Consider the following 27,757-nt stretch of genomic DNA (forward strand, 5'->3'; position numbering starts at 1 on the left):
AATGATATTGGCAATAGGTTCCCCTATGCTACATAAGCTATCACTCAACTATCGGCTTCAACAATATTTTGAGAATTCAACCAAGTTTAACCAAACATCAGCTTCTGAGTTCTGCAGATACATACATTTTCCTTTTTTAAATTCATACTTTTAAACTTTAGTATACATTTGTTAAATCAACCAAGCTCAAGCTTCCAATTTAGTACACTGAGCTGCACACAGAGGCTAGCTACTTATATGTGGTTATGGAGCCACTAGTAGCTCACAAGCTACTCATTGGAGTAGCCTGCCCTAGGCGCAATGTTATCACATCACTCTTGCTGTCAATGGATCTGAGGCTGGCTTTGAGTTTTAGTAAGATGGCTTTGTTGTCCTTATGAGAACCTAGTGGATCTTAGTCCTCCACATCTGCTCTGGGGTCTAATGTAGTTACCCCACACTTTAGCAGTTTCCGGTGCTCGAAGACTAATTTAATTTGCCTCTTATCACTTTTGCCGGTGATGGCGGCTGTGATGGTGTCTAAATTAATGTTCTCAGGTTCAGCTGTTATGGTTCACTTCAGAACTTTCTCCCAATAAGGTGGGGAGACCTGGGGGAGGGCTGAATCAGCTATGCAGGTTCTTTACCTGTTGACAGCAAGCAGTGAGAATGTAAACCTCGTTTCTGCATTACATTTTTCCAATTCAACACTTCTGCCTCATGACTATTAAGCACAGATCAAGCATACCCTGTAGCCATGATAGCCGCCACAAGCAGTACGTATTTGATGGGGATACTCTAATAGGTTGCTGCTGTTCAACCTTATTCATCCACCCCTCTGAGGGCCCACTGGGGGTTTGCTTTCCAAGCAGTGTGTGTAACTCAACCAATCCCTTCTGCGGGTGGGCTTGCAGATGCCCTTTCCCTAGCCCCCAGGCAACACATCACGTGTTCCCAACATTGTGGTCAGTTCACAAGATCACCAAGATGGTTGTATCCTGCAAGCTTTAAGCTTTGGGGGTGGGAGAATCAAGATAGATAACAACAGGGTTAGGTGGAGGAGTATCCACAGTCTCCTCCCCCGCACACACACCCTCGCCCCCACCTCTAACCCCACCTGGCAGATGGCAGTGACATCGTCCCAGAGCCCCTGTCTCTCTGCACATAACCAGGCCGGAAGCAGAGACTGTCCAAAGATGCATGTTGTAGGCGTCAAGGGCACAGAGCCAAGTCAAGTGCTAGGAGCTCCAGGTTTGCTCTTCATCCGGTCTGTGATCATGCACCAGTGAATGGAAGTGCTCTTGGCCAGTGGGGCTGATGTGTGTACTTGCATGTCATTCAGGTGTGGATTTGCCGATCCACCAGTAATCATAATACTATGTGACCATACGTTTTTTTATGGGTTTGGCACTCTAGCGCAATTGCAGATGCGGGACTTAGATTCTGAGTAACACAAGTCCAAAATGAGTTCTGCAAACTGATCAACTTTTTAAAACGTGTTTGGTATGAAAACAAATTGTAATATGTTGTTTGAAATTAGGGATTATCTAAGCAAACTGAAGAGTTAGATGTTCTTAAATAGTTAAATTTTTCCACTTTTTAGTTCTAAGGGATTCACAGTACTTGGAATCAGAAGTGCAAATCCAGGATTTGTAGGACCCACCCATGTCTTTATCTAGGATCCACTGAGGATCCGCTAATCTTTATGTAGAGGCTTGATTGAGAATGTATTAACATTGAGATAGTTCTTGGCATTCTTTCACATAGTGCACTCCTTTCCATAGTACAGCTCATCAGCAGAGAAGTGTGTATATTTTTTTTGGCATCATTTTCTCTTTGAAAAAGCAAAACCTTTCCTACTTTTCTGATGTCTTCTAGACAAAAAGGACAACTGTAGATAAGAATTTCAGGAGTAACAGGAGACAAAGGAAGAACTCAAAGGCATTCAGACTGAGTATTCCAGGTTTCCATGAGAATACATTGTCTGGAATATTTTTCCTATTTCATTGGAGAAAAGAAATATGTGATTTGTACGTTTTGCAACAGAAAGCTGAGCAGAGGGTTTGCGATGTAAATGACATCTTCAAAATCACGTATTTACCCAAGCATCGAAATGCCTGGCTTAAACAGAAGTTCATTCCCGAAATGAGGAAGAGAGATACCGAAGATGTTAGCATATGCTGTACGCCACCCCTTCTGGAGAGAGGTTTTGTTTTGAAACCAGAAACACTGAAATTCACTAGTTATACGTAACTGACCTAAGTACTTCTTGCACTGTCATAGATTTCAGATGTCATCAGTGATGTAATATGTAATGTCATTAGCAGTGCATCATAGTGGTGTAAGTTATTCTTTGGTGAATTTCAGTGTTTAGTTTATTTTTAATTATTAAGCGACTTTCATATAGCTCCAACATTCAAAACGCAATATAAAATCTTACTACCTTACATATATCTATCCCCTGATGCCAAAATGTATTAAAAAGGGGAATGGACATGTGGCCCCCCTCCCCAAGCCTTAAAAAAGCCCAGAGACGCCATTCCCGAGAGTTGCTCAGTGATTTATTTCCTGGGGAGCCCACCCCCAGGACACAGTAGTTTCCCTGGCCGCACCAGCAGGAAAACATAAGTTTGCTCTCGATTGGTGTAGCATTTTTAAATCTCCCGCCAAATGGGAGCAAACTTGGGAGCCTGCTACTGCTGGCTGGGAACAGACTTGTGTTCTGTTTCCAAGATTGCACTCCTGTGGACATGGAAACAAAACACATATCGTTCCCGCCGGAGGGTGCATGTAAAAAAGCAGCAGCTCACCCAGGCGGGAGAATGCCAGCTCCCACACCATGCGGGGAGTCAGTGGGGGCCATGGGGTCTCTCCCTGCGGCCCATTGCGTTGGTTGGCGGGTGTCCTGGGTGAGCATTGGGGAACCCACCTATTATAAAGACAGGACCCAGGAAATTAGATCCTTGCGGCCCCAGAAGGCTTGGGGTGTGGGGTTGCACTGCCAGCTCCTATTTTTAATAAAATATGGCCCAGGGGATATAATCCCCTGGGCCTGCGAAGGCTTGGAGAGGGAGGCTGGTTAGCCCCCCTCTCCTCTTTTCTTGAATTTGGCCCCAGGGGATGAGGCCCCCAGGTACTAATGAGGCTTGGGGGGGGGGCACACGGTTGGCTGCCTGCAGGGTGGGTAGAGAGGTTGGCCCCAGTGCCTGGCCGCAGACCAACCTCTCGCCAAAGACTGTGCGCAGAGTGGGGTTGGTTGCCTCTGGGTGGGTTGGCCACAGTGCCTGTCCTGTGGCTTGTGGCCTACTCCCTCTGCAGCGTGATGTTGGCTGCATGCGAGGGGTTGGCAGCTGGCAGCGGGTGGTTGGATTTACGTATGGTAATAACATAATTACTTTACGTTAAAAAAACTCTAGAAATTCACTGAATGGCCAAGAAACCTTGTAGGTAAGTGAAATGTTCAGTAACAACGTACCTTTTTAAATTTAAAAAATCACACATATTAACCAGTTCTAGTTATCTCACGTAAGTATAACTCATTTTCTAAGGTAACTATAACTTGCGCACTGGCCATGCACTGCTAATTGCCCGACATATTACTTCACTCATGACACCATTGATAATATCACTGCAACATTTGGAATTAAATTATTGATGAATAAACTTCATGGTGGGCGGCGCAAGCTATTGTTACCTTCGAGCACAAGTTATAGTTACTTGAGATAACTATAACCAGTGGATTTCTGTGGCTTTTAGAGTTTAACCTTTGTTTTTTTCAGTGAATGTTCATATATATTGTTGGACTTGGCCCTTTTTGCAGGGTCATCCGTGAACTTTTTCCCTTCTTCCTCTATTTTTTCTGACCTGTTGTTGGCTGTTTTATGACTCTGTTTTAGGACTCTGGGCACTTTACCACTGCTGATCACTGCATATGCTCTCCCTATTGTAAATTGCTGTATGTATGATTCCATGATTGGCTGATTTGGTTTACTGGTCAGACCCTAGTGCTGTGCACTGAGTGTGCTCAGGGCTTGTAAACCAAATGCTGCTAGTGGGCTTGCAGCATTGGTTGTGCCACCCACAGAAGCAGCCTGTAAAAGTGTGTCTATGGCCTGCCCTCGCAGAGCCTGTGTGCAGTCTGGTACTGACATATTGACTGGGCACATGCACCCACATGCCAGTCCCTAAACCATCCCTTTTCTTCATATCAGACCACCTTATGGTAGGCCCAAGGGCAGGGTGCATTGTAAGTATAAGGTAGGACATGCCCTGGTGTGTGTGGCATGTCCTAATAGTGAATCACTGCCATTTTCGTTTTTCACTATTTCAAGGCTACCTGTTCTCCATAGGCCAGAATGGGCAGTTAGATTATTACATTTTATAATCCTAACTAACTCAGGGAACATGGTAGAAATTCGAGTTTAGTATGCCCGAACTCAGAATGATAAAATACATCTTTTAGTGAAGTTGGTTTTAACATTCTGTGTTTGAAAATACCTCTTTTAGAAAGCAGGTATTTTCTTGTCTAACTAGCCAAAGCCTGCCTTTGCTAGGTTGTGTATTCCTTGTCTGGTGTTTTTGAGTGACAGGGCTGAGGGATTCCAGGAGACCGGGTGAGTCCACCCAGTGGTGAATAGAGAGATCTGCATCTAAATGGGTGGGAGGAGTTGCACCTGGGACCTGAATAGGACTGTGCCTGACCCCACAGTGCTTGCTCCACCCCCGTGGTGTGTCATATGTCTCTGCCCTGCACTGTGAAAGGAGAGAAGGAATCATGTCAACGGAGGGCTCCAGGGCTGTGCCCTTCCTCCACAATGCTGGATCAACCTCCTGTGGTGCGTCTGATGTTTCTGCCCTGAACTGTGAAAGGAAAGAAGGAGTCATGTAAACAGAATGCTCTAGAACTGGTTTGGACTGGGCAAAGGCCCCTCTGCCCTCAGAGGACAAATGATTTTGGGTTATAAATATTGGGACTCTGCTCCCAAGAAATTAGATCACTTTTGGACTACAAGAAGAAACATTTGCTGAGGAGACGAACCTGAAGAAACTGAGGAGAGACTGTCCCTAAGCTGAAGTGCTGCTTGGGGGATTGGCCTACAGTGGTTGCCTGACTGCCAAAGAAATGAGAAAGAACTGTGTGTGCTTTATTTTCAACTTGTGAAGGATCTCCAAGGGCTTGGAACAGAGCTTGCCTCTTGCTGAAGTCTCAGAGACAACAGACTACAAACCCCAGCTCCCCAGAGTTCTTTGGAAGTGCCCTCTGCTGTTTTTGGTCCTTCTGAGGGACTGCGTGTCGCAAGGAGCTGGAAGTGCGACTCAAGAGGAAGAAGCATGTCGCCATCGCAACTCCGAAGGAGGGTTTCGCCACTGTAGTTGACGCATTGCACCGCATCGAGAGAAGCGTCTCGCAACGAAGAGGAAGCTTGTCACTGTCACTGCTGCTGCCGTCGTATCTTGGATGTCGCTGCTGTTGTTGTCGCACTGCACCGCATCGAGAGAAGCGTCTCTCAACGAGGAAGAAGTGTGTTGCCGTCGCTGCTGCTGCCGTCGCATTGTGGATGTCGCCTCTCTAGCTGTCGCACTGCACCGCATCAAGAAAAGCGCTTTGCATCCACAGAGAAGCGTGCCACCGTCGGAGCTGCTGCTGTTGCATCTTGAATGTCGCCGTTGTACTTGCCGCATTGCGCGGAAGTGTCTCACAAACGAGAAGAGTGCCGCAGCCGAGGTTGTTGCCATTGCATCGCTGAACAAGGGTATCGCCGCTGCAGTTGACGCTTAGAACCGAGACTGCTCTCATCATCGGAGAAGCGTACCGCATCTGGATGTTCTTCATGTCTTTATTTCTTTGCACCAGAACTTTGCCGCATTTCTATCGCTGCAACACTTTTGTTGTGGAAGCGTCACGCATCCTAAGGTACATTGACTTAAAGTGTTGCATCTTAAGAACTGAACTGAACTAAGCTAAAACTACCATTTTAAGAATAGTATTGTGTTTTTTTTGTCATTTGTGGTCTTGTGATAAGTGTTTATTAAGTATACTTATTTTTCACATACAACTGTGTGGTGTCCATCTGTAGTGTTGTCACTGGGTTACTGTATGTGGTCACAAATGCTTTACACACTGCCTCTGAGATAAGCCTGTCTGCTCGTGCCAAGCTGCCATGGGGGTGAGCAGGGATTATTTTAGGAGTGTACCCCCTTACCCTGACTAGAGGCAAGGGTCCCTATTTGTCACAAGTACCTACCTGTGCCAACTATAGACCCCCAAATCTAACATATATCATATGTATATCTCAATTGAAAATATATCCGGCCAAAAAAGTTATTTGGAACAAGTGTACTAGTAAAGACACATTCATACTTTTAAATGAGAAAAAACTGTGTTCTGCCTCAGAGATTACAATGACTTTACACGAAGGAACAACTCTTCTGTGTTTGAAGACCTCTTTGAAATGTCTTTTATGAAAAAACAAAATGGTAAAAAATCCATGGCATTACCATGTATGTAGAGGCTATGTATTACTAATGTTGAGAGAGTGTCATGACCCCTCCCCCTTACAACAATGGTAATTAATAGCGTATTTCACCCTGAATATCTGCATTTATACTACTTATTTATTCCATGCCAGTACACATACAACAAAAAATATTTGAAACAAGTGAACTAATGAACATAAATTCACATATTTAATACTCCAGTGCAAAAATCACATTCCATGTTATTGCCAGAATACAGGGAAACTGCGTAATACCATTTCTATTTTAGAATCATATTACAGAAGAACATAGTTGTGGACATTTTTTATTGGTTTTATTTCGTAGACATAACTGTATTTAGCCATGTTTTTCAGGTTTTTTCTGTGCTTTTTGTAACAGATAAGTTAAAGTCTTATGTTCAAAGCAAACCATTCTCAAGACATTGTGTGGCCAATGGCCTGTGCGCTCAGCACACTGTGCTGAGCGCACAGCAATGATGCAAACAGCTTTATACTGCTCGCACTAGGGGTCATTGACCGGGCCTGCACCCAAAATCTACTATGGACAATCTTCAGTCGTGTTCAGCAGCAGTTTCTGCAGTGTCTGCCACCAGGCACTCTGCCCAGCATCCCACTGTGCAGCTGAGCACGTCTACCATTGCGTTGTGAAGCGAGTGGGGGTGCAGTTATTTTAGAATTTCTTTTGGGCAGGTGTGAGGGCCTCTTGGAACAGGGCATAGCCTGTAGCCAGACCCAAAGTCAGCCATGTACCTCTGGAAAAGCTTTACATGGCCTTCAACTGTGCACAATATTCTTTGAACATAGAGCCTATCCAAATCTGTTTCCCAGACAGCTCCTTTCTCATTGAACCAGCTGCATATGGCTTCTGGCGTTGCACGGCACGGCCTGTTTGTGGATTTTCCTTTAAAATATTGGATATGCAGACCTGAATTAGGATCTTCAAATCCCGCAAGAAAAATGTGGGACTTTTTTTAGTTTTGGGTACAGTATATGCCCCTCCTCTGCCCTTTATCCCCACCCCCTACATTCTGCTTTAGGTCAGACGACACTACCCCGGATTCCTTATTACATCTCCCTCATTTTTTTCCCTAGATGTAGACTTCAGTGAATGGCATCCTCTAATTGCTTCCCCAACATACTTTCAGTTTCTGCCAGCCGATTATATTAACTGGATGATCAGATGGTTTAGCGATCCCACACACAACAGAGGGCAAAAAATGCTCCCACTTCCGATAATATTTGTTTATTTAACAAAATAATTATCTTCTGAGGGTTTGAATTTCTGGAACTCCTACTAATCAGAGGATAATCTTACAACAGTTAATTTTTGATTATTGTTTTTAAGCTCATATGACATCAGTTTTTATTGCATATTAAATAACTACTGACCAGATTTACACCAAATCCAAAGAAAATACACTTTTCTCAGTGAAGTTCTAGTTCATTGCTAAATATGTTACTACTCCATTGAGCCTTGTTTTACTATGCAGAGAACAACATTTTCTATGAGAATTAACATTGAAAACATAATGCAGTCAAAGTTATAAGCAAAGAAAAAAATGCTAATGCTAGGCCTAGGATTTAACAGCCCTTATGCTAGAGACCACAAGGCCTCCACTTTAATCCCACTAGTATTAGCACAGGTACTGACCTCCACCAAGCCCAGCACTCTGCTCTCTCTCTCTCTCCAAGAGCCTACTTCGCTTATGGCCAGTAAACTCTGGACCCAGTGTGTTGCCTGCAGCCAGGCCTTGCACCCAGCATCACTTGCTTGAAAATCTGTCAAGCTGAACCCAGGACCATGTCCAAAAGGCTATTAAATGTGGCCAGTCCTTATCCCCTGTACAACTTCACCCAGAGCCCTGAGAGCCCAAGTCAGCCAACGAGCACTGGGAACAGGGCTAGACCTGCAGCAAGGCGCTTTACTCAGTGCAGCTTCACAGTAGCCATTTATTAGAATGTTTAACAACTCTGTTTCCTTTTAGCGTGTACATTTAAAAACAAGGTTGTGTTTAATTAACAAGTCAACAGCACTGGAAAATCTGTTCTAACAGCATTTGTATTCCTTTGCCTCTTACAGGAAATCAACTACATTTTCAAATCATGCCAAATTGGAGTGGTAGTATTATGATGGTTAGTGTGTGCTACTTTACTCATACCAAATAAACCATACTCACCAGGAGTCTGTCTCATACCACCACTATTTCATTATTTGCAAGGAACAGCCTTCATTGGAGGTCTGGATTGAACTCTTGTGCTTAGGAGTAACATTTACTTTGAACAGTGTCACTACTGTGAGTAACTGTTGTTCTGAAGTTCCCAAAACACATCTAAAGAAGAAATTACTAGAGAAAAGCATTCATGGGGCCTTGTGAGTAGTTTGTAAATGTTAAATAATGGTGCATCCATAATGTACTGAGGAGGTTCATGTTTGTTTTCTCTTGAATGGTGATTTGTTATAATGTTCTCTTTCCATGAAATCAGAATATTTAACTATACTCTTGTTTTTAATGACAGGATGAACTGGATAACTTAAGAATGGGGGCCCATGCTTCGGAAAAAGATTCATCTGTAAAGGATCTTTATTCACACAGTGGGAAACTTGCGCAAATTATGCAAGAAAAGGACAAGGAAATCGATCATTTAAATGAGCAAATAACAAAAATGCAGCAACATCTTGAAAATGCAACGGATAACAAAGTGCGTGTTTTTTTTGTTTGTTTGTTTTTTTATTCCTTTTGAAGAAACAAATGTTTTCAGACACAGGTTTTGGAGAAAATAGTTAATTCACGGTCATAATGTCTTGAAGCGGAAGTTTAAGTGTTATATTTCCATTTAGTCGTTAAACTTCACAGTCAGATTGCAAGTTTTATCCCATCCAACCTATTATCGTTTCTTGTTGGCCCTACCCTATCAGTCTCCTAGTCTTATGGTTTCCCCAAGTAAAAGTGGCATATGTATTATTACTAGGCTACTTGCAGTAAGCTAGTTTCTTCACTGGGAGGATATTGCATACAGTCACAGCGTGTTTGAATATCGCCCTAGCAGAATGTTTTCTTTCTATGCATATGTATACTCAGCAGCGTGTTTAACTTATAGCAAAAGGGACCCCTGGACATTTTAACAGTACCAGCAGGTAATTAAATATTAGGCATCTCCAGGGTCGGACTGGGAGCCCAAAACAACCCTGGCCTGTGCAATGCTTAATTTGTAAAAGAATGAGTGCCGGAGCGCAAAGGTGCTGCTCTGGTGGTCCTATTAAAAATCACTGCACCCAATGCCATTGTTGCGTAGTGTTAAATTCACCTCCGGCCTCCTTAATCCACTATCAGACACTGCTACCCCTTTTTCCCACTCTTGCAGGTTCCTGCTTTCTCCTTTTGTGCCTGTTTTCTTGTCTTTCTCTTCCTCCTGTCGTGTGTGTTTTTAGGTCTCGCGCCTAGCGTTGCAAAGTGCAGCAGTGCTCGTGCAGCGCGAGACCTCATGTAGGGGGTTCTGAAAGCTGACCTTTTTGCTTTCGTCTGCTACTATTGGCTTTTGCATGCGTTTTTTTTTTTTAATACAGCACTCAATTGGGCAAAGGCGGGCACATGTCCCACCTTTGCTCCACCCTCTTCCCATTGGTGTCTGTAATGCGCCTCTCAACAGTAAGGCCAATGTTAGCGTTTTCTCAACAAAACAAAACCCTAAGCGCTGTCTGCCACAAACTTTGTAAAAATTAAATATCCAAATCACCTCCTTTAAGATGTGCTTTCTCCACCAAATCGAATGTATGCCCTAGAGGGCCCAATACATTTAAAATCTTCTCTTCACACAAGTGAACATTCTAATCCATGCCTGGGATTTTTCAAAACTTAAATTAGTTCTGGTTCCGTGTCCCTTATTACTGGGCATAAACATTTTGTCTTCATGATTTGCCTTCCTTCTTTTTACAAAGGCTGTTGAACCCACATTTTACTATACTCTGCCACATGTTCCAGAGGTCACTAGTTTCACCTACAGGCAGTCTTATCTCTTTAGGATCAAGTAATGTTTGACTTAAAGGATCCTTTAAAATATTAGATGCTTGAGGAACCTCATCATCAGCATCCTTAGTTTGTTCCATGAACCCATGTCAGCATTTATATGTAAAACATACTCATTTGCATCATTATTCAGGTCATCATTATAGTAAGACTGTGTGAAGACCTCATCTTGTGCAGGGTTAAATTGCCCTCATGGAGTGCTGTTTTAGACATCTCGCTCTCTTCTGTGTCGCAACGGACATCACCTCTTTCTCTTACTGACTTGTCTGTACTCTCCGTTTCATTTACAACACATATTTTCTTCTTGTGGCTTTTTGCATCCCACATTATTCTTCAGAAATGATTTGCACTCCTCGCTACCTCCTTTTTTTTTTCTTGACAATACCATGTCAAATGCTTCCTGAATAGGCTATTTCACATGTTCAAAAACAACATATTTAGTAATTTCCTCCTGGATGTGCTCATCAGAAGGATGAGCCACCTCTGTATCTGACATTGCTGTTTCAACAGTCACCAAATCTTAAAAGTACTTATTTATATTCAGTGCTTAATTTGTTGAAGAATACGTTCTGGTTCCTCAAGATTTGCTCAGAAACCTGCTGCCGGCCATGCATTTGTTGGTATGCCATCTGAAGGAGATTATTTTTTTTTCTTCCAAGAATAGAAAGCACATCATCCTGCTTTTCAAAAGTGAAAATATCCAACTCTTAAAAGAGTTGGTTGTTTTTTCATCCACCGTACGTACAATCTATCCACCCAAGTGACAGCCTATTGTCACTTGAACAATAGATTTAGAAGCAGGCTATTGGGTAAGGTTTCAGTGAAACATAAAAGAGGCCTTCCCTGTGCCCCTCGCTTTGTTTTCCAAGCCCTCAGACTCATTGAACACCTAACTACAGGAAAGATCAACGTCCCAACTGGGAGCAGACTTCAAAACCTTTTAGCTTGACCTCAGATCTTTAAGTGATGGATATTATCCTGTTAGGTCTATGTGATAGTCACAGCTCCAAGATGAAGGCGTTTGCCAACTGCATAACTGCTGAACACCATACTTGGATAAGCTTTGTCGGGTGGAAGTCAGGAAATCTTTCTAGACGGGGTGTTGCAATGGATTTAAAGATTGGGTTACAGCTCTATACAATTCTCTCTTATTATAACATGTCTTAAAGCAAAGATGTGAACATAAGAAGTTGTTGTGGCTATATAATCATCTGCACATAAGAACTGACACACAGAAGTTGAAGTAATGCCTCATCACTTATCATTGATCCTATTTTTCATATTTAATTCTTATTTTATTTCACTTGTAATCTCCTTCTGTCTCTCACTTGCTGTTGGCCTATGGTTTTGATTGGTTGTGGTTTTGGTTGCAAATACAGGATGCATTGATTCATCATGGTGATATTTTATGGCCTTCTACATGAGTAGGAATGAAGGTTTTAGAGTAATTGCTTGAGAGTTTTTGGCCTTTGGCCATGGTGAGCCTATTTCAAAGAGTAAACTCGCATTCGGTAGATGGAATTAGATTAGAGGAAGATTCAGTCTGAGTAATTACATTAGCAATACATAATTGTTGCTTTTGGCTAAATCGTGTAAGTATGCAACACCATTTAAACATTGGATAAATTAAAACTCCTCAAATAAATTAGATTCTAGTTATCAGGAGATGGACAGTTAATTGAGACTCTGTTTCCCTAGTATAATATTTTCGTGACCCAATATGTGTAGGACAAGGAATACAGTGGAATTCCACACCCATTGTTCAAAAACTGAAATTCCAAAGGCTTCAATTGATGAGTCAGGTGAAATTTGCAATTGGCATTATTTAAAACAATTGCTTGTGGTGTTGGGCTGCAGTGTGCCATTCTTTTATTCACCAACAGTCAAGTTTTCATTTGAAATAATGGAGGAATGGGCAAAATGTGCAGATATGTGATCTGATTAGTTTGATAAATATCAAGAGAATGACAACATTTAGGCAAACTGAAACAAGAACGGGAAGTCAAGATAATATATATATTCTACTGTGCAGTTGACTTAAATGATCATTCTTTAAACAAACAAAAACATTTTATTGATTGAACCTGTAAAGGTAAGAAACAAACCAAACCTGTAGGAGTCTCCAGGCATAGCACAGTTCAACACATGCAATTGAGACCAGTATAGCTTTGTAGTCTGGGGTAATGATGGGCAAGTGGCAGGTCTACTTGTGAATTAAATGATCATTCTTTGTCGCGCATCCTTTTGCGCTTTTAGGGATTTTACATATTTGTTCTGATATCCCCTTATAGTGATATACTTGTACCAGCTGTCCATCATTTTGAATTTTTAGATGTCACATGACGCGTTTTATAAATTCAGCTTGGTTACATAAGAGCAGTAAGAGATCTGTTTGTTGAATGTCCTAATATTATCAAGAGTAGTCTACAGCACAGACTCAATATAGCCAGAGTGCCATCCAAAGTTAGACTGGGACTTATTAGTTGCAGTCTTATTTGTTTTGCCCATAATCTTGGAACTGTGATCATTAAACCTCAAAGAGTGTTCACCTATCCCTACTAAATGTATTATACCCAGGAATAATCTTCCTCTTCGGACATGGTAATGGAGGTGAGAGGCTTTCATCATTTGATGCTCACATTGTTCTACTCCCACTGCAACACATTTTCAAGTCTGTGATTTTGCCAAATAGTTATTGCTAATGTGTATTTCTGCAATTTTCTGTGATGCCTCATTTTTCTCGTTTTTAGCCCACAAACAAATAGTAATGAACTATAATTTTCACTGTCCAGGAAATGGCTTCAGCGAAATACAGTAATACTTTAATGAACTATTTCTGTTCATTTCTAACATGGTGGTCTGAAACTAACAATCAGTTTCCATGCACTTAGTAGTGTGATGTTTTTTGTTGAAGCTCTTTTCTGGCGTCTCTCTCTGCTGTCGCATTGACACCAGAGATTTAATTGCAGTATTGGCCTTTGGAAAATGTTTTTTGTTTCAGTACAAATTGTATTGCAAATGGGCATGTCCTCGTCATAATTCTTGGTGACTATTATTTTTTTCTTATCACATACCTCATTCAAGTAAATGAAGTAAGCTTCAGGGGAATTAGCAGCAAAGTAATTCTCCTGAAAAGTCTAGTATTTTTAATGTAAACAACAAATAAAAGTAGAAAATTACTTATTCTGTACATAAATTGTTTCCTGCTCATTGTGTAGGTGATTGAAGAAAAGAATGAGCAGATTAGAGAACTTGAAACCCAGATAGAATGTTTAAAGAGTGACCAGGAACGTGTAAAGAGAAGCAGAGCAGATGAAATTGAACAGCTTAATGATGTGATTGAAAAACTTCAGCAGGAATTGGCAAACATTGATGGGAAAGTGGCAGTCGATTTATCTGGTTTGTCAGAGGATGGTGACAGCCTGAAGCATCAGCTTGAATCCGTGTTAGTGGAAAACAGGATTTTACAGCAAAAAGTGGACAAAAATGATGCTGAGGTAAAGCTGACAAAAAGCGAACTGAAGGAAGCAAACAATAAAATTAACTTGCTTAAGGAACAGCTAGAAATCTGGAAGCGGGAGCATGGGACAGTTGGTGAGAAAGATATTGGTGCTCTTACAAATAGCCATGGTATACTAATAGAGGTAGACAGCAGCAACAAAGCTGACATGTTGGAAACTGCACTGAGGGAGAATACTGTCCACGGTATAACACATCAAGTTTTACTTAACTCTGTAGAGGAAGCTGCACAAGACACTATCAACAGTATGGAGCTTAAACTCAGAGAGCTTCAGGAAGAAGTCAGAGAAAAGGATCTCGAACTGAGTGAGTGCTACAATCAAATAAAGTTTCTGAAGGAACAAGCAGAGTTTGAGAGCAATGTACTTGAACATAGGTTATTGGAAATGGAGGAGAAAATGAGAGAAAATGTTGCTGCTGCTCTTGTGAGTGAAGCCCAGCTAAAAGCAATTCAGGTACAAACCAAATACATCTGGGATACTGCGGCCAACCCAGCTGGCATTAAAGACTTACTGAACAGGACGCAAATGCAGAGCACATCAGAGATGCAAGCAGTGTCTGACTTATCAGAGTTAAGAGTAAGTCTTTTGGATATGAATAACCAGTTGGTGGAAATGCACAAACAGCTAGAATATGAAAAAGAGCAGGTAAATGCTGCTCAGAAGGAGGCAATTGAAAAAGAAGAGAGACTTTTAGAGCTCCGGGGAATAATAAACGAGATGCAGCAAAGTCACATAGATAAGGATACCAAAGAGCTGCTCAAAGAAGGACAGGTGAGTGCATTTCAGGTACCTTTTGCTTTAAAGTCTATTCTATATGCAAGAAGTGTGTAAATATTCTGCTGTATTGATGTGTACTCAAGTTTAAAACATTTTATGCTCAAAATTCTTAATATAAGAGGGTGTAATTCTTGAATCCTCTGTAATTAAACATTTTGTATGTACTTTTTGTGCTGTACGGTTTCACGTTGTGCTGATCAATACCTGTTTTAATCGTTTTCCAGGGAAAAAAATTCAGAAGGCCTAATCTCATTGCTGAAAATTGAATTAGTCACTTTGCACTGGTAGCAAACCTAGTTAACCACAACGTAGCCCTATTGCTCTTTGTAAGGCGATAGAGAGGGACTGGAGAGAGAGATCAAAAAAGAAAAGAAAATCACATCTTTGGTGCCCACAACATAACCAGTAAGCATGCTTACCTGATGTGCAAAGGGCAAAACGGGTGAAACTGTTCCACTCAAAAAACAAATCCAAACACTGGTTCTCGATAAGTTCTGTGAAATTTTAATGAACCAATAACCAGGGGCAGGCCTGTAACCCAAACATGGGGCTAATAAACAGTGTGAATGTTACAATGGTTCAGGCTCCTAATTCAAAAATGAAACATTTGCGACTTCAAATGATTTAAAAAGATCCAATTCAGAGAAGTCATGGAATAATTCAGTACCCTAAAAAACATTATCAAAAAATATATTTTTCATTGATAGAAAATTCAAATATATATTAATGCAGAGGGTGCTCAAAAGGTTACACAAACATATTTCAATAACAAAGGACAAACTAAAGTGTAAACACAAATAATATTCATGGCAAAAAAGGAAATATTTTTATATACAGTAACAGGTTTGTGGGACCACAAAGACAAACAACACTCAGTGCTTTCTCCTATTTTTTGCCAAGGAAGGCGTCAACGGCGTTTCAACCATATTCAATTATCTGGTTATCATCAGGACAGAACAATTAAGGAGCAACCATCAGGTGTTCAAACAAAGCTGGTTCATCTAAGGCAGCAGGAAAGTACAATTAATATACTGCGAATCATTCAAATTATAGATCGGGTAAGGCCAAAAGTAATTTGACGTAGCTGAGAGAATCTTAAAGTATTAAGTTACATGGTCCTTCCAAGATCCAATCCATATCATTAAAGTTGCTTGAAAGAAAATATTCACTGCTGAAGTCATTCTAGCATTCACACAACATACTGACAGCCATCAACTTCTTGCTTGTCGATGATCCATCCAAGGACAGATTTGTAGCAGTCCACTTAATCTTTTACCATGCGATCAGCTATTGTATCCATAGTGTATTCAACTTCAGCAGCTATGCCATTGTTCCAGATTATGCTTCTCCAGTCTTTGTTTGTTTCAACTTTGCCTTCACAGCCTCCTACAAAGATTCTGCAGTGTGTGTCTTCAGCCTACAAAGGTGATGTCAAAGAGGAAGACCCCAACCTTGACCAAATAAAAGCCTTTTTTGTGAGAACGTAAATCTATGTGAGGGGCAGAAAGCTTTTCACACTGCTGATCTACTAATATTGGGACACACACAATCAAAGATAACCAGAATCATGGCCCTCTCCCAAGCATATGCACCAAGCTTTTATGTTTCTAACTAAATTAAAACACCAGAGATTTCCAGATCTTTCCCACCCTGCACTCATACTTGAAGTCACTGTCAGCTCCTTAGCCTCATGTCCAGCACACTTTACTTTCAAAGTTTCTGCACCCTAAACCTGTCCAACCAGTGAAGCTTAAAGGTATCCCTCTTGGTGATGGAGCTTCGTCTTCAAACAGTGATCAGCAAGAACATCTAGGGGATATTAGTTCAAGTGATGGTAATGTTGGACAGTGATAATGCAGTTAGGGTATATTGGTTCAATTGATGGTAATGTTAGACAGTGATAATGCAGCTTATGCTGCTGGCCTCAGTACAACATACAGTATAAAATCTCAAAGTGGAACCAGTTTGTTACTCAGGATGATGCAAGCCCAGGCCCCTTTCCAGGGGTTTTGCCTTCTGACAATATTGGCAAGTAACACCCTCTATTTAAACAAGCATTTGCAATGCAATAGTTCTCGCATTAGGAAAGTTTGAGCTATTGATATTGTAAATGACGAATATTTTATTTATGTGTTGGTTTTGAAAATAGCGAAATTAATAGCTTTGTCATTTACAATGCCAATAGTTTTAACTTTCGCAAACGTGACACCTATAGCATTTGTAATGCAATGTGTGTTGTATTTACATGACTTAGATTGTATTAATATTACAAATAACAATGGCTTTTTTTTATAATTAATACTTAAATAAATGTTATTGTAATTTATAATGGCAATAGCTTAAACTTTTGTAAATCACTTTTGGGAAGATTATGTTCAGTGTATTTTATTGCGATGAAAATCCAAGAACAGCTGTGAAATATTAACATTTTTTGTGACATTTGTAATAAAGCTTGAAACATTGAGAGAACATATTAGAACCAGTTATTGTTGAATGGTTGCATATAGTGATGCTGTGGCCTTCAGTGGTGCTGAGTGATGCTGTGGCCTTCAGTGGTGCTGAGTGATGCTGTGGCATTCAGTGATGCTGTGGCATTCAATGGTGCTGCTGCGTTGAGTGGTGCTGAGTGATGCTGTGGCATTGAGTGAAGCTGTGGCATTGAGTGAAGCTGTGGCGTTGAGTGATGCTGTGGCATTGAGTGATGCTGTGGCGTTGAGTGATGCTGTGGCATTGAGTGATGCTGTGGCGTTGAGTGATGCTGTGGCATTGAGTGATGCTGTGGCATTGAGTGATGCTGTGGCGTTGAGTGATGCTGTGGCGTTGAGTGGTGCTGTGGCATTCAGTGGTGCTGTGGCGTTGAGGGGTGCTGTGGCTTAGAGGGATGCTGTGCGCTGGATGGTGCTGTGGCGTTGAGTGGTGTTGTGGCATTGAGGGGTGCTGTAGCATTGAGTGGTGCTGTGGCATTGAGGGGTGCTGTGGCATTGAAGGGTGCTGTGGCATTCAGGGGTGCTGTGGCATTCAGGGGTGCTGTGGCATTCAGGGGTGCTGAGTGATTCTTTGGTGCTGAATGATGCTGTGGCGTTGAGTGGTACTGTGGTGTTGAGTGGTGCTGTGGTGTTGAGTGGTGCTGTGGTGTTGAGTGGTGCTGTGGTGTTGAGTGGTGCTGTGGTGTTGAGTGGTGCTGTGGCATTGAGTGATGCTGTGGCATTGAGTGATGCTGTGGCGTTGAATGGTGCTGTGGCGTTGAATGATGCTGTGGTGTTGAATGATGCTGTGGCGTTGAGTGATGCTGTGGCATTGATTTATGCTGTGGCGTTGAGGGATGCTGTGCGCTGAGTGGTGCTGTGGCATAGAGTGGTGCTGTGGCATAGAGTGGTGCTGTGGCATAGAGTGGTGCTGTGGCATAGAGTGGTGCTGTGGCATAGAGTGGTGCTGTGGCATAGAGTGGTGCTGTGGCATAGAGTGGTGCTGTGGCGTAGAGTGGTGCTGTGGCGTAGAGTGGTGCTGTGGCGTAGAGTGGTGCTGTGGCGTAGAGTGGTGCTGTGGCGTAGAGTGGTGCTGTGGCGTAGAGTGGTGCTGTGGCGTAGAGTGGTGCTGTGGCGTAGAGTGGTGCTGTGGCGTAGAGTGGTGCTGTGGCGTTGAGGGGTGCTGTTGCGTTGAGGGGTGCTGTGGCATTCAGTGGTGCTGAGTGATTCTGTGGCACTAAGTGATGCTGTGGCCTTGAGTGATGCTGTGGCCTTGAGTGATGCTGCGGCGTTGAGTGGTGCTGTGGCGTTGAGTGGTGCTGCGGCGTTGAGTGGTGCTGCGGCGTTGAGTGGTGCTGCGGCGTTGAGTGGTGCTGCGGCGTTGAGTGGTGCTGCGGCGTTGAGTGGTGCTGTGGCGTTGAGTGGTGCTGTTGCGTTGAGTGGTGCTGTGGCGTTGAGTGGTGCTGAGTGGTGCTGTGGCATTGAGTGGTGCTGAGTGATGCTGTGGCGTTGATTGGTGTTGTGGCGTTGAGTGATGCTGTGGCGTTGAGTGATGCTGTGCCGTTGAGTGATGCTGTGGCTTAGAGGGATGCTGTGGCTTAGAGGGATGCTGTGGCTTAGAGGGATGCTGTGGCTTAGAGGGATGCTGTGGCTTAGAGGGATGCTGTGGCTTAGAGGGATGCCGTGGCTTAGAGGGATGCCGTGGCTTAGAGGGATGCCGTGGCTTAGAGGGATGCTGTGGCTTAGAGGGATGCTGTGGCTTAGAGGGATGCTGTGGCATAGAGTGGTGCTGTTGCGTTGAGGGGTGCTGTGGCATTCAGTGGTGCTGAGTGATTCTGTGGCACTGAGTGATGCCGTGGCCTTGAGTGGTGCTGTGGCGTTGAGTGGTGCTGTGGCCTTGGGGCGGCTGTGGCCTTGAGGGGTGCTGTGGCGTTGAGGGGTGCTGAGTGATGCTGTGGCGTTGAGTGGTGCTGTGGGAAGCTAATAAGGAGGATAGATAGAGGGTAGGAAAGAGAAAGGAGAGAAGAGGGGTGAAAGAAGGGTTGGTGTGGAGATGCAGAATGATGTGGTGAAAGATCACTAAAGCGAGGAGGGAAAAAGAGCAAACAATGAGAAAGGGAAGGGAATCTATGAGACAACAAACAGGAGGAGTAGGTGTTGGAGGAAGAAAACGTATGGGCAAGAGGGAAAGGGGTTGGAAAGTAAAGTGAGAGAATAGATGAAAACAAGCGATGCGCGCTCTGAGCTGGGGGAGGGCCATTAGCCTGTAAGAACTTGCGGCAGAAATCAAAGGAAAGGTGGGAGGGACATTGGTGAGCGAGGGGGTATGCAGCCTGGTGAGTTGAAGTGGCAGCAGAGGCGGAGCGCAGCGCGCACGAAGTGTCTGGTAGCAAATGGTCACTGTAGGTGAGCGGGTGGGGGAGAAATGGTGAGTGGGACAAACCGAGGAGAGGGTTCTGCAGATCTGGAAGCCTTTAGTATAGAGCTTGGGGAAGGGCTTTAGGGCGCATAGAAGAAAGCGCAAGAGGGAAAGGGCGCTGGGTTGGATGTGAACTGAATTCCAAAATAAGTCAAGGAATTGACCGGTGATTGGGCTGGATTAGATAATAAATATCTGAAATTAAATATGAACACAAAGGATCGAATATCAGGTTTTTTTTTTCAGACTGAAAGCTTACGCTTAACATTTTAAATACAGTTGTAAAGTAGAGGATATAAGTTAGGGTAATATCTACCAAATTTAAGCAAAGAGGGCAAGAAGTATTCCACAGTAAAATCTGGACACTAAAAATATGCTATATTTCTCCTGTGCCAGATGCATTTATTACAAATTCATGGACAATTCTTAAATTCTTGTTGAGCCAGAAACGGACGGCATCTCAAACGTAAACAGTTTGATTCTGAGCTTTTCGCTATATCTGAAACATACAGGAAATACTAGTGTTAATGTGTGACAATCTGCAAAAGGGCTCAGACCATCACAAGTGCTACTTACATGGAGATCACTGAAAGCAACAGAAAAACATGTTACAGAAAAAGGATTTTATTTTACCTTTTGCAGTGAAAAACAGGCGAGTCAGGTGACGGGCTTTAATTTTACAATTCATAGTGTAGCTCCTTGCGTGTCAGCACTGGGGAAAGCCATTTTTGCAGGACTGCTGGAGTAGCAGCCTAACACGGTGGGCTTGGATGGGAAGCTGTGCAACACATTTAAAGTGCTTTAACAGTGTGTTTGCTTTATTCCTGAATGAGAATGTTTAGAATGCTTGTCATATTTAATACAATTCATTTGCTCTTGTGAATAAACGGATTCGAGACTCTCCACAAAACTAAACATGGAGCAAAAGTTCTATACAAGTGGGAAATCTAGGTCTACCATTTAAATTCAATTATCAAAAAAGAAATAAAATTAAGGATGCTGAAATTCTTGAGGCTGCTGGTTATAACAAAATGCAAATTAAACGTGCCATAGATTTTTCAGCAGAAGGAAAGACAAGAAACACGCAAGAAACACGAGGGAGGAATGTTGGGGTAATGAAAGCTGGCCGAGCGCGCGCTGGGGAAGCTTCACGCTTGAATGCCTGAAGTCCAAAGGGTGGGAGGAAACTGGGGAAGCTTCAGATGCCTGGCTCGGGGATCAAATGGGAGCGAGGCTAATGGGTTTGTGCACGCGCGTCTCACACGAGTGCACCACATGAACTGGATGTAATCCGCCCTTGTTCAAGAGTTTGTTTCCCCTACTATAAATCAGAGCTATATAATAGCTGAACCTAAAAAGGGATCCCAGTCTGCTTGTGTCCAATGTGGAAAATTGTACTTTCATTTAGATTTGAAGGAGAAATGTCATAGAACTGTTACAGCAATTCCCATCCATGATCACATTTGGGAGGAAGGACTTTTAGTGATGAAGAATCCAGCTGCCAGAATGGTTATCTTATCTCACTTTGAATAGATTTATAAAGTTACTGAGTCTTGTAACACGTGAACCCTAAACCAAGTGAAAACTGATTCTGCTGCCACTCAATGTAGATTGCAGAATCCTGTAACTCTTTAGACCGCTCCCATGGATAGAAAGGTTTGCAATGGGACTCTGTGGGGAAGTGCATTAATGTCTTAGGAGCAGAGCAGAATCAAATTGCAGAGCCTCTGCAGCAGCTACCTGATTTGACTGCCATCTTTGGAGTGCCATAACCCCTTTCATTGATAAGATGCTGGAGGAGAACAGGATTCAGGCAAGAGCAATTCTGAGGGAAGGAGAACCAACCTCTGTTCTCTATTTGATGTTACTATAGACTCCTCAGTTTGTGTCTTTTGTCAAATTGGGAATGCCAAAGTGATGAGACAACATGCATGGCTCAAGTTAAAGAGATTTAGACTTCGGTATAATAACTAATTATGGCCAAGCCCTCTGACTGGCATAATGTCTTTGCCAAGAAGACAGAGGAGCTTGCAGGCAATCAGAAATTACACCTACAATGCAATATTGGGAGAATCACTGAAGAACCAACAATCCTTTAAGTACTACAGATATAAGAATGAATGGCAGTTCATGTAGGCATCCAACTTTTGTCAGTATGGGCAGTACAGATATCAATATTCTTAAACCAACAAACATCCCTGTCATTCAAACAAGCAAGAACAGGAGCGTAGACAAGTAGATTAAAGCTGGACTTTGCTGGCCTCTCAACCTCCCTTTTGATTTCGCCAGAGGGAGGCAGGATTTCTCATTTCTTTTGAAAATTGCAGAATCGGACTTCAGACAGATAGGTATTAGATATAGTCCAACATGGACATGTGTTAGAATTTCTTACCAAATAACACCATCTTCCACTGTAAAGGGGAAAACACTAACAATCGAAATAAGCTTAGATTGCTAATATCAAGCTCTTAATGAAAAGTGCTTTGGATGCGATGCCACCCTGAGGAGATTGGGATATTATTCATGGTTATCTCTCATTCTAAAGAAATGCAGAGAATGAGACCAGTGATGGATTTACGAGCACTCAAGAAATATTTCAAGAAGCAAGGGCTTTGGATGATTACACTTCAGGATGTCATACCTTTGATCATGAAAGAGGATTTCTTCACATCATTAAATCTAGAAGATGCATATTTCAGCATCTCAAAATATGTACAGCACAGGAAGTTTCTTCTCATCAAGGTGACAGATCACCATTTCAAGGCACGATCCTGTGGCCTGTGAGTTTTTACCCTGTGTATGGCTTCGGTAACTGCATATGTTCAAAGAATGGTTGAATGATGTACCAAAATCTGGAAGACTGCTCAACCTGAATCCAGAAGAGTGCTGATGACCCTTGTGGACACTGACAAATCTGGGTCTAGCAATCAATGCAAGTAAGGCAGCTTTAATCCCCACCGGGGGCACTCTAATTCTTGGGGCTAGAATATGTGCAAAGGATGGATTAGTCTTTCCATCGTTGGACAGAGTAAACAAACTGAGGCAACCCGTGTCTCCTTTATGAAAAGGGAAAACAAGAGTCTGAATTGTAAACGTTTTGTTTAGGGCCCATGTGATCATGGTTTCTTCTATTTCCCCAATGCTATTTTGACATTTTAAAGGTTGGGGAAAGCTTATTGGGAAATGTTTGTAACAGATCAGAAATTAAAATCCCCCCTATGACCAAGTGGTCCTACCCTGGCTCTGTAGGCAAAGTGCTTGCATTAACATGGGTCATAAAATGTATCTAAGCATTTCCTCCAATCCCTCTAACTCAATGTGATTTCTGCAAAATCAATAGAGAGATGCAAATTGATTATAGTGGCAGCAGCCTGGCAGCGACAGCATTGGTTCACAGAATTGTGGAACATGTCCCTCTAGACTTCAGTAGAGTACAAGCTAGATCCCCTAATATTATCCAGGAACAGTGCAAAAATAAGACACTTCAGTCCTTTTGATAGAAGATCTTGCTCATGACGACTTGGAGTTTAGTTATCTGTATTTACCTGAAGAGTGCAAAGACTGACTCACGCCTTCTAGAGCTCCATCCACAATGAAAACATATGCCCTAAAGTGAAAGTGGTTTGTACCATGAGCAAAGAAGGAAAATCTAAACCCTCTGAAAATGTATTCTTTTCAATTCCTGTTAAACCTTTAGAGTTTGCGAAGAGTACTTCGTCACACATGTGATGGATATCCTGTCTGCCTTTATTACCAGTGGCATAGCATACATTGCATTTGTAATAAGGCGGACAGGATATCTGTCACGTTTGTGTCAAAGTAACACATCTGTGAAACTCTAAATGATGTCCAGTGTTTATCTGGCAGCAAACCCCAAGTTCATTCTGAAAGTGCCTAAGTCATTTCATTTTCATCAATATGTTTTCACCATCTTTTTAAAAAAAAAAAATTATTTTACAAATCCTACAAAATAATTTGAGTGCGCTTTTCGCTCACCCGACATTAAAAGATATCTTAAATTTTACTTGCAAAAGAAAAGAAATCCTCATACTGATGACATTTTTATAAAATGTGGATCCTTGAATAGGGGCGATCCAATATCAAAATAGACTGTCCCACACATATTATTTCATGTTTTCCACTGGTTCACAAATCCAAGGAAAGGCCACTCATTAGTGCTGATATACCTCATTTAACATGGAGTATGACAGTCAAAGTGTTTCTCTTTGTTGGAATATCTCTCAAACACATTTCTAAAGCAGTGTTGTGGACCACAACACTTGCATTTTCAAAAAATCAATGTGGAATCCCAAACAGAATGAGCAGTGACCCGAACTATTCACATCTCACTCATTTTTAGTAATGCATTGCTAATCTTGATTCTGATTTGAACGATCCAGCACTGGAGAAGAAAACAAGTTATCTGTAACTCTGTTTCTCCTGCATTTGAATTTTTTGTAGAGTCATTGTGAGCTTCCCCTTTCATGAGGCTCTTCTCTCTGTTTTCTACACTGTCACAAGTGGGAAAATATGCAGTTGGAAGCATCTGTCAATGGAAGGGCTGCAGGGGTTCTTGTCTGATCGACTGAAGCTCGACTCATTCAAAGATGTGGCTTGATTTGTATTGTTTCGCCTTTTCCTTCATTATTGAGTCTGTACTGCTAATGTTGTTTACCAAGGGTTCTAACATGATTAACAAAAGAATGTTATTCTATGAAAGATACCAGTGCTACAGAACCAAAGTGGCAGGTCAGGAACTCATTTTGTTGCATGCCGAAAGCGCCTTCATTCAACTGTCATCTCAATTTACAAATTTGAGAGACCAGTCTTTGTTACAATTTCAGAATCGCAAATGGCATCTTGTCTAATACAAAGAGGATTTAAAATGAATCCACCAAATGTATTAATTCCCCTTCCCCTTGAATGAGAATCTGCAAACACTAAAGTGTAGGGTGTGATGAAGCCTACTTTATTTCCAGGCAAAGGATTCAGTGTAAAACAACTGCAAATATGCAGAAATATAACATTTCCAGAAAGCACGTCTCAGGGATTTTCCAGTTCGACTTGTCAATTGCAAAGACCATCAGATTGTAGGAGTACATCTGTACCTGCTAGGAGTTAGGTGATTTTTGTGCATTGGCCCTAGTGGTATCGCAAGAGCATTCTTGTTCAGATTTGTCTTCAAACTGGTTGTGTTATTACTTGTTCAACACGTCTGATATCAATCTTAAAAAAACACAATACTTCAGATAATTATTTCATAAAACAAAAAATGAGATTTTCAGTGTATTTTAAACTTGACTTAAGAACAGTTCTGCTGTTTACTGTCATTATACAGAAGTGCCAGTAAGCAATCAGAGCCTATGTCCACTATTATATGGAGTTTACCATACTGGTGTTGCTGAGGCATTCATTTACAAACTAGAGCCGGTGGTCTTTCCCTTTGTTTTGTCCATGGTTAATTTACATTTTGTGATCACTTCTAGGGATCAGCAAAAGAAATGCAAGGAACAGAGCCAAGTTCATCAGCTACTCAGTTACAGTTTGAGATGGAGAAATTAAAAGTAGAGGCAGCAGCTGTCAAGGAAGAACTCAATAGTTTCAGAGAAAAGACAGAAAAATTGGAAGAAGAGTTGATGGTAAGATCTAGTTAAAGTGATATTGTTAAAAAATAAAAGGAGAGGAATGTGTCTGTTTGTACAACATATGTCATTATGATTAGGTCAGACTTTCCACAGACAAGGTGTTTTTGTTTTCTAAATAACTATGGCTATGTCCGATGAAACATTCCAGTTAACAACTTGATCCATTTTTGGTTCAGCATGGCAATTTTTATATAGTCCTAATAATAGTGACCAAATAAAAAGGAGTGGATATAAGTGACATTTGCCATTTTAATTATTTTGCAAGTCTTTGTTCTAGGGTACACACAAAACACAAAAAACTAAATGATTGATATAAAGTACAGCGGAGAAGAATGGAACACTGTATCCTCTCTTTTGCCAGACTTTGGATTGCATCTCTAAACAGCTGATGTGCAATTTGGACTCCTCAAGAGACCATGTACCTCAAGTCAATATTGGACCTCAGCGGACGCCCCAGCCCATCCGACTTCCATCTGATTCTTACACAAGATAGGAGACTCACGCGAAGGTAGTTCTGCCGTTCCAGGCTTCTAAATGGTTGGTCCACCATTGAAGTTGAAAACGGGACTCTGTATCGATGCTGATAGAATCTGAATAAGCAAGGCCATTTCGCGGGTGATGAATCTTGAGATGCTGAAGGACTCTGTAGCGAAGTGGAATCAGAAAGATGGCCTGAATGGAAGAGGACTTGAGGTCTACCAGCCTCACCAATGAACTGAGGGAAATTTGGGAACTGTGAAGCATTAGAAGAATGTCTCTTTTGATAGATTTTGCTTTTTGTTCAGGAAGGTGAAGAGTAGCACTCGAAGAGTACACAAGAAAACCTAGAAACTCTATCTGTTGAGTGGGAATCATGATGGATTTTTCTCTGTTTACCACGAAGCCCAACTCTGATAGCAGAGAACAAGTAAGTTGAAGATTGGAATGAAGAATCTGAATATTTTAACTCATTAGCAGTATATCGTCCAGGTATATTATCAGTCTGATCCCTAGAGACCTGTGGTACGCAAACACTGGTTTTATTACTTTTGTAAAGCACCATGGTGCCAAAGAAAGACCTAAGGGAACGGAAGAAAAATAGTAAGTTTGTCCCTGCCATTGAAATTGAAAACATTTCTTATGACAAAGATGAACAGGGGTTGTAGATAAGCTTCTTGTAAATCTAACCTTGCCATCCAATCATGCAACAACAGAGAGTCTCTGAAATGAATGATAGTTTCCATCTTGAAGTGACGGTAAACTACAAACTGGTTGAAGAATTTGAGATTGATGACCAGTCTCATCTTTTTGTTTTTCTTTTGGACTAAAAACAGGGAACTGAAAAGCCTCGAAGGATCTGGGTTGAAGATCTGAATTGCCTGTTTGTGTAATAGCACCTGAATCTCTAGGGAGATTAGGTTGGTCATGTCTGAAGAGCGCTTTGGAGGAGGAGGGAAAAGGTTTTGAAAAGGCGTTGTGTAAAACTCTTATTAGATAACCTAGTATTGTATTTAGCACCAAAGGATCTGCAGTTATTTGTTTCCATTTTGAGAGAAAATACTGAAGACGGCCTCCAACATGAGGAGGGTCAGAAGACAGACTCACCTTGTTGATTTTTGGCTCTGAATTTTCTTTGTCCACGACCATGATAACTGTTGTAAATAGGAGCTGGAGCCTGGTATCATGTAGGTTACTTTATTCAAGTCTTCAAGATGATAAGTCAAGTTACAGAGAAGACCCACCAGGAGTGACTAGCTTGCCACTCAGCCTGCTTGGTTCCAACTGCCAGTTGTCACCAGGCTAAGCCACAAATACTCCATGATGTCACCTAAGGTTCTAGTGGTGACATCATGTGAGTGACCATGAAATCCCCAGAGGTAGAAAGACGACAGGCTAAATATAACACATCTCCTTTCTTTAGGGAAATCAACAAGATGGAAATACAATAAATAAAATTAGCTTGTGTGTACACATCCATATGAAAGTACACATAGCATCCATTCAAGTTACAAAGAAGACCCACCAGGAGTGACTAGCTTGCCTTTCAGCCTGCTTGGTTCCAACTGCCAGTTGTCACCAGGCTAAGCCACAAACACTCCATGATGTCACCTAAGGTTCTAGTGGTGACATCATGTGAGTGACCATGAAATCCCCAGAGGTAGAAAGAAGACAGGCTAAATATAACAATAACCTCTTCCTCTTTGGTGGTAGAACTGTGGTTTGAAGTGTTGGTAGCCGTAAGATGAGTTGAAAGAGCCTCTGGTTCCCTGGTTGTATAGGAACAGCCAGTAAGAGGCTCCAGCCTCTACCGGCCTGTGCAAAAACACGCTGAAAAATACTTTTCTCAGAGATGGTTGACCCTTATCATTAGAAGAAAGCATGATAACATAATGGCTTAGGTCTTTGATAAAGGAGTCCCCCAAACAGAAGACCATCTGCTTTGAGATCTT

General features: G+C 41.9%; 1 protein-coding gene across 3 annotated transcripts in view; it reads left to right on the top strand.

Annotated features, from left to right (window-relative positions):
* The window catches only part of AKAP9 (A-kinase anchoring protein 9), a 1,796,561-nt gene that overhangs the window by 1,455,754 nt on the left and 313,050 nt on the right, over positions 1–27,757 (top strand). For all 3 annotated transcript variants that reach the window (XM_086941844.1, XM_086941845.1, XM_086941846.1), the window contains 3 exons: positions 8,994–9,176; positions 13,720–14,793; positions 25,170–25,322. In XM_086941844.1, the coding sequence (XP_086797970.1) occupies positions 8,994–9,176; positions 13,720–14,793; positions 25,170–25,322 (1,410 nt within the window). The remainder of the gene's footprint in view (positions 1–8,993; positions 9,177–13,719; positions 14,794–25,169; positions 25,323–27,757) is intronic.

This window comes from Lissotriton vulgaris, chromosome 10 (assembly GCF_964263255.1).
Source record: "Lissotriton vulgaris chromosome 10, aLisVul1.2, whole genome shotgun sequence".
Classification (NCBI taxonomy): Eukaryota; Metazoa; Chordata; class Amphibia; order Caudata; family Salamandridae; genus Lissotriton; species Lissotriton vulgaris.